Raw genomic sequence first — 7,309 nt, forward strand, 5'->3', positions numbered from 1 at the left:
TTAAAAACTTAATAGGTTTTGTTCTTAATTTATTTTAACATACAATTAAATGGAAATACAATAAAATATATATTCATGATTACATAATTTGATAAACACCAAAAAAGGTAAAAGATCAAAAGTTGGAGAAGAAGAATGAATAAATTAATACGAACTTAGGATATAAAGATAATGGAGGTAATTTTGCTTAGACATAAGAGTATTTATGTCGCAAATGTCGTTGGTAGGGATGTAAATCTAATTTTTTTTCTTAAACAAGGCTTGTGATTTATAATGAAAGAGATTTTTGCTACATGTTAACCATAGATCATGCGTGGGGATAGCTTGCATGTGGAACATTCGGGACTTTTCTTCTTGATAAAGTAGAAAGTGTTTGTTAACTGTTATGTACTTTTGAACTTTCACGAAATAAATGATAATGTTCGGAACAATGAATCTACTCCTTGCTGATTGCACGGGTTATAATGAAGAAGGATGGGCTTTTTGTGGTTTTACTATTCGTTGTAGTATACTGATGTTATTTCCTTGAGTGTATAACAAGATATACACATGCTTGTTGATTGTATATATCACATTTTGTTGGTACCTTTTGAAGTTGGTTGATATAAGATATATGTAACCTAAAAATTTCCATTGCGAGGCTCGAAATAGTTATTTAAGTTCTATTCAATGTCCACAAATTTAGAGCAATTAAATAATAATAGAATCAATGTTATCTAATCCTTGAAATGCGAAAACTTTTGCACTTGATGGGTTTCATAAAAAATATTGTTCACTATTTTCCCTCGAATAACTTTCATAAGAAAAAGGATAGAATGTTTTTTAGAACATATTATAATTACTTAAAGTCTTAAACTCATTGTCTCATAATATTATAAAGTACTATGTTTCTCATAGTATCATTGTCCTACTATATATTGCACGTTTTGAGATAATTAATTTCACTTATTAATGCATTCTAGCAACTATTTATTAATCAAATCTTTCCGCTTGGGTATTCGTGATATTCAGTTGTTGAAACGATTAATTGATATTTTATATATGCAATGACTAGAGTCTTAATTTTTCTTGCTACTGACTAAATTGAGAATAGCACATGAAGATGGACTAGTCTAACACTATGAAGTGATTAAATGGAAAACTTTGATGAATACTTGATTTTTCTTGAGCCCATGTAAGAATACTATCTTAATTAAAAATAAAAGGCTCTATAAAAGAGAAATCATGCATCAACACATACTTCTAACACAATAACAATGCATGAAAGAGATTAGGTTCCAAAAGTCTTAATTAAAACTAGAAATAGTTGAAAGCACATATTTTTTTAAAGTAGCAACATAAAACCACACAGTCCATAATTCTTCAAACAAAGTACTTCAAAATGATCAAATTAAAACAAAGCATGTTCATTTTAAAGGAGCTCTGTGAGGAATTCCCTTCCTCTTGCGCTTCCGTTTCGTCTCAACAATCTTTCCCCATTTAGCTTCCACCTACAAATTTCATCATAACATGTGTTATTAAAAAAAATAATTATTTGTATTGACAGTGTAAATATATAATAATACTCTATTTGTCTTAATATCGTTACTTTTTAAAAAATCGATATCAAAATTGGGTGCTCCCCTCTTTTGGTGTAAAGAGCTCAAATTCAATACAACAATAACCACTTCTCAAATATATTAATAAGTCTAAAGTTCAACTACAGTTCCCAAAAGTAAACGTATCAACTAAAACAATAAAAAACCCAAACAAACATATAGAAATATCGAACTAAGACTAGACATTGATTGTTGGAATAAGGGAAATGAGAAAATACGGACAATTCAGAAGGGATATGAGGTGAGCTAGACTTTCACACAACAATAAGCCTAACCGATCTTTCCAACTTCTCTTCCTTTTAGACTAGTTACTATTTGGACATGAATCTCAATTAAACCTTTGTGAAGTTCTTTTGATCTAATTATTTCTTCTTGACCCAATTACTTATTCTGTGATGTTAAATTACATGTCGGATAGGGGTTGATTCAAAACATTTAGTACTTCCTTTGTCGGTTTAAAAAATAATGATACAATTTGATATCTACTTATAATTTGGATTTAAAATACTTAATTTACCTTTAATGAGAGATTTTAGACCATAATTTCAAGTCTTTCTTTCATTCATAAAATTAATGTCAATTCAAACAATATCACATAAATTGTGGAAGAGGGAGTACATTTTTTTTTCAATTTCAACATTCTATTTTGGATTATACAATAACAACGACAACATATCCAATGAAATCTAACAAATGAGGTATGGGGATTGTAGAATATACTCAAGTCTTACCTTTACCTCGTGGAAGTAGAAAAACTGTTTTAGGTCAGGCTTAATTCCCAGAATTCAATTTCAAAAAAAATTATAAAATAAAATAAAAATCATCGATCGCAAAACAACAACTTAATTTGAGACGGAGGGAGAGATATGTACCTGACAAGCAATGGAACAAAATTGAAACAGTTTAGGGTCATGCAATCTTCTTTTGCAAGTGAGACAAGTAGGATCTCCAACAATTAAAGAGCCAGACCCACAATGTGGCAGAGGATTCAAAGCAATTACCAATTTCTTGTTGCATTTGTATGGCTGCACATAAAAATTATATATCTCACATCATTAACATATAGATGCTAATTATACTTTTTTTTTTAAAAAACAATAAGTAGAGTTCAGATATTTTTGCATGATTTTTTTAAAAAAATAACTGAACTTCATCGATATGTACATGAACTTCAGGCAAACACAAAAAAATCAACCATATGTATTAAGTTGTAACCGATAATGATTAAAGTTTAGCCTATTTGTTGAAGCTCAACTTCACACCAATGGGTAGACTTAACTAGTGGGTCCAAGCAGAGATGGCTCAAGGATACATCTAGAAAAAAACTAATTTTTATTTCTATGTAGCCGTCTGTATCAAATTAAATTTACCTGAATTAATTTACAGTCAATATACTTCTCCATCTTCTCGAGAAGAACAACGTCTTTGTAAACATGTCGATAAATCTTTAGTTTGTCATGATCATTGTGTTTGTTTGTACAAATGCAATGCTTGCATAAATATGAATCGCATGTGATACAATACTTGCTCAGTTCATTCTTTTCAAGTTCATCATGCACCAAACATGCACCAAAGAATGTCTTCTTCAAAAGTGGCCCTAGCCATGTTGGCATATTCCTACTAGGTTCCAATTCTCCCTACAAATATAAAATAGGTTATGGTATTTCAATTGATCTCTCATCTCATTGCAAATATCTCACTTCCAAAATATTGCAATCTTACTTGAAGTAATATTATCATGAAATATACATAGTACAAGAAAATAAAAAATACTTATCAAGATAATTATCTCTTGAAATAGTCCTACTCATTTTTTAACAATTTACTTGAAATGATATTTTCATCAAATACACATATATCAAAAGAATAATGAATAAAATAAAACACTTATCAAGCTAATTATCCATCAAGGTTTAAGATTCTACTAAAGCTTGTTAAGTGTTTAAACTTTAAAAGAATGTAAGACTTCACTTCTTTATGTATAATAAGAAATGAATGTTAAGATTTTCTTGACCTTTCCGGGAGGTTTCATCTTATGTTGAATATTAATCTAATCCCGAAACTAAGACTTCACTTCTTTACATCGTCAAGAAAAAACATTTTAATCTAATCTAACACTTAAGCGTTAGATATTTAATCTTATCTTGCATACCAAACGATCCTAGTACTCATGGAATTGTATAAACCTCATCCCTTATCTTTCCCTTATAGAGAGAAATCATAATACCGCGTGAGTAAAGAAGGGCAATGCCGCTTGTAAAGCTCTTTCGTATCACCTACTATGAGCCTTTGTGGCAGTTCTTCTTTTTAGATATATCTGGTACATTCTGGAAAATGTTTCTTAACAAGGTTTCACCATTTAGAAGGTTCTTTCACCATTTATAAGGTTCAAATGAGATATTATAAAGAATTGAGGAATTTCATCCATATGATCACACCCTTGATGATGCACACCAAATATAAATGAATGATTCTCTTACGACCGGTAAGCTTGATTTTTTTAATTTAGTCAAGCATATGGAAGTATTCAATAAAGGAACGACTGTGAAAGTTGATAAAAATTAAGTGAAGTCTTTACTAATATTTTTTCCTAATATTTCAATTGCCGAATTTGTTAGTCCTATTAGTAAATTCTTCCAAACTCAAAATATTAAGATAGAGGAGTATCCTTGGGCACAATAGATCTCCTACAAAGAATACTTTAGTAGGCTTATTGAAGGCTCCTATTGACATTCATTCAATAGAATTAAAGCCTACAAGTTCATCAATTATGAGTCAGGTACCTTCCCATAGCTGATACAGTACTATGATTTTCTCATACATCCCACTAATCATGTATAGAGTTAAGAGTTAACATGTGACTCAAAATTTTATCTTACTTCATCTTTTATATTGATTTTTCAATAAGATGATGATATATTTATAGGTTGAAAAAAGGGTTTGAAAAAAAAAAAGATACGACTCACATACTAGTAAGTTTGGTTTGTAGAAAATAGGAAGTCTGCTTGACATGATTAGGAGGGTTGTTGAAGTATAACTAGTGGCTCCAAAGCCCGAATTAAGTGAGAGAAGCTCGGATCAAGTCCATGAACCAAGTATAAAGAAAGAACTCAACAAGACATAGAAAATAGGGTTTTATGGGATGATTTAGGTTAAAATTGTCATTTCTATGTTGTGAAAATGCTCCCTTTCTAACGTGAAAATAAGTAGAATGAACTACTAGATACAAAACAGTTGAAAGTTTGACATATTCTATATAGCATGAGAAAAAAAATATGTACATGACGTCAAATTAGATTTTAGTTAAAATTACAAAATCGCTACACTTTTAATTTTACGATACAAACAAAATGTTAAACGACAACTCCCGCATCCCTTATAACATGGCAAGAAAATAAGACATTAGATCCTTTTACACATTACTACTGACCTAAAAATTTGGGGTTGATGAATCAATTTTCTTTTTGTCTTTTATAATTTTGATGTACTTACACATATCATCATAAAGTGTAATAAATAAATATGTAATCACAGCATACTTAGTGTGTTCCAACTCTTATTTTATTCATATTTGCTAATAATTGAATGTGGTTTGTTACCTTATTAGGATTTGTAAGTAAGGTCTAGTCCCCTTCATATAGTCTCCCCCCTTCTTATAGTTTTCCTCACTAAGAATGTTTTGATTTTATTTTATTAATAAACAACTACTAGACATGTGGTATAAAATTGTCAATAAACATCTTTTATTTTGTAAAGATATCTATACATATCTAACAAGAAAAATTTATCAACAAAAGACTTTGAAATATAAAATCAAGAGTAAATTCAATGATTGAAATATTTATAAATTGCTACATCAACCAATTTTACCCTCTTATTAGTAGAAATTCTTGACTGATTAAATCTATTGAAATATTATCTAAAATAACAGTAAGAAGTAATTCTCTCATAAAATTAGTCAGGAAAACTTCCTAATATATACAATTTAGATCCAAATTCAGTTATAAGCCAACTTCACATAGTAGATCCGAATTCAATTTCTTAAAAATTTGCTATCTTTCATAGAAATCAATTAAGATGATATCAAACATATAACCTCATGAAATTTTATCAAAAATAAAAGAAAAATATAATTTTCAATTTCCTTTTTGAAATACAAATGTATAAACAAAATGGTAATAATTATATCAGACACAAAAATTATAGCAAAAAATAATCAATTTCGAATGAATTAGAAACCTAACTCTAGATTATTAAAACTAACAAAAAATAACAACGGAAAATTAGTAAAGATACGCATATATACGTACCTGCTCATTTGTCTCAACATGGGATGAATTAGAGCTATTCATTCTGTTTCTTCCAATTTTCTCCTCTCTAGAGTGTATCAATTTTCTAAAAATGGTATTTGAAGAAGACACATTAAACGACTAGTAGGATTTTATAGCTAATCTATTTCTCCCTTGAAGTGTACTTAGTTGGCAAGACACTATTGAAGTAATGTAGACAATTTTTTTAGTCAAATAAAATATTTTTTAGAAGAACATAAGGTCAAGTCAAATAAAATTTTGTTTAGAAGAACATATGGTCAAATGGGCCCCCAGTTTTCTAACTGTCCGTTATACATCAACGGGCCCCAAATTTTCTAACTGTCTTTTATACTTCAAGAAATAATATAATGGAGATATGTTCGATGAGAAAATGTGGGACATTTCTTACAGTTTTACCCATAAGGCATGGACCAAAGGAAGATTTTCAATAGAACCTAGAATTTTTTTAGGTCAAATTATATGTATGTAATGGACATTATTGTCATTTCATTTTGCTTTCCAAATAGTGTGAACATAGAAAAGTTTTGTAACTCTATGAACTTTTCCCTTATCTATTCTATTCCTTCATTTTAATTTTTTTCCCCAACAATCCTATATGTGAAGTCAAAGTTTCTCCAAATAAAGAGTTAGTACACATTTATGATTTTACCATGTATGAGGCAATCAGATTTAGTAAATTTGAAATCAAGGGAAAATATTAACTTTCTGTCCATTATGATTTTACTTAAAAGGGAAAAAAATAAAAGTAAAAGGTAATTAATTTGATTCTCTCTTTGCATGTTAAGCTAGTTGATTATTCAACAATATTGTGAATGAGGTGCTTTGGCTGACTGATCCCAATATATAAATGAACTTTTCATTACTCTATATTTCTTGTTCATGTATTGTTTGGTCAATGGTTATGTACTCTTTCCCACTAAATTGTAATCACTGGTGCCCTTCGAGTTGCATGTAGGTATTAGTCCAAGGGTTAACTCAGTTCTTATATAAAAAAATTTAATCAAACTTTTAATATGAAGAGCTTTTTGATAGAGATTGCTTTAATCATTTCTAATAAGCTTAGGCAAATCTGAATTTGTAGGCTTTAGATGATTTATAAAAAAAAAGGTTAATAATTTTAGCTCAACCTATCTATTGGGCTGGTTGGGTCCAAGTCTCAATTCTAGGACAGACTCGTTTACACTTAGGTTTGGTGTAGGAATTGACTTCTGGGAGAAAATACTAGTTGATCCAACCCTTGCCTCTCAAGGAGTTATTTGGATTTAGTGGGTCAAACTAATATTCTTTCATTTTATATTGTAACTTTGTATTAATATTTGAGATTATTGAAATTTTTACTTTGTAAGAGGTCATAAATGATGACTAAAACCTCAAAGTTCA

The 7,309-nt window shown here is 29.4% G+C and overlaps 1 protein-coding gene across 1 annotated transcript; it reads right to left on the reverse strand.

Moving 5' to 3' along the window:
* Positions 1–1,406: 1,406 nt before the first annotated feature.
* LOC101251045 (protein RGF1 INDUCIBLE TRANSCRIPTION FACTOR 1-like) lies at positions 1,407–3,211 on the reverse strand. The gene is made up of 3 exons (XM_019212084.2): positions 2,969–3,211; positions 2,471–2,623; positions 1,407–1,490 (listed from the first exon to the last, which is right to left on the reverse strand). The coding sequence occupies exons 1-3, from the start codon at positions 3,209–3,211 to the stop codon at positions 1,407–1,409; spliced, it is 480 nt and encodes a 159-aa protein (XP_019067629.1).
* Positions 3,212–7,309: the final 4,098 nt, after the last annotated feature.

This window comes from Solanum lycopersicum, chromosome 2 (assembly GCF_036512215.1).
Source record: "Solanum lycopersicum chromosome 2, SLM_r2.1".
Classification (NCBI taxonomy): domain Eukaryota; kingdom Viridiplantae; phylum Streptophyta; class Magnoliopsida; order Solanales; family Solanaceae; genus Solanum; species Solanum lycopersicum.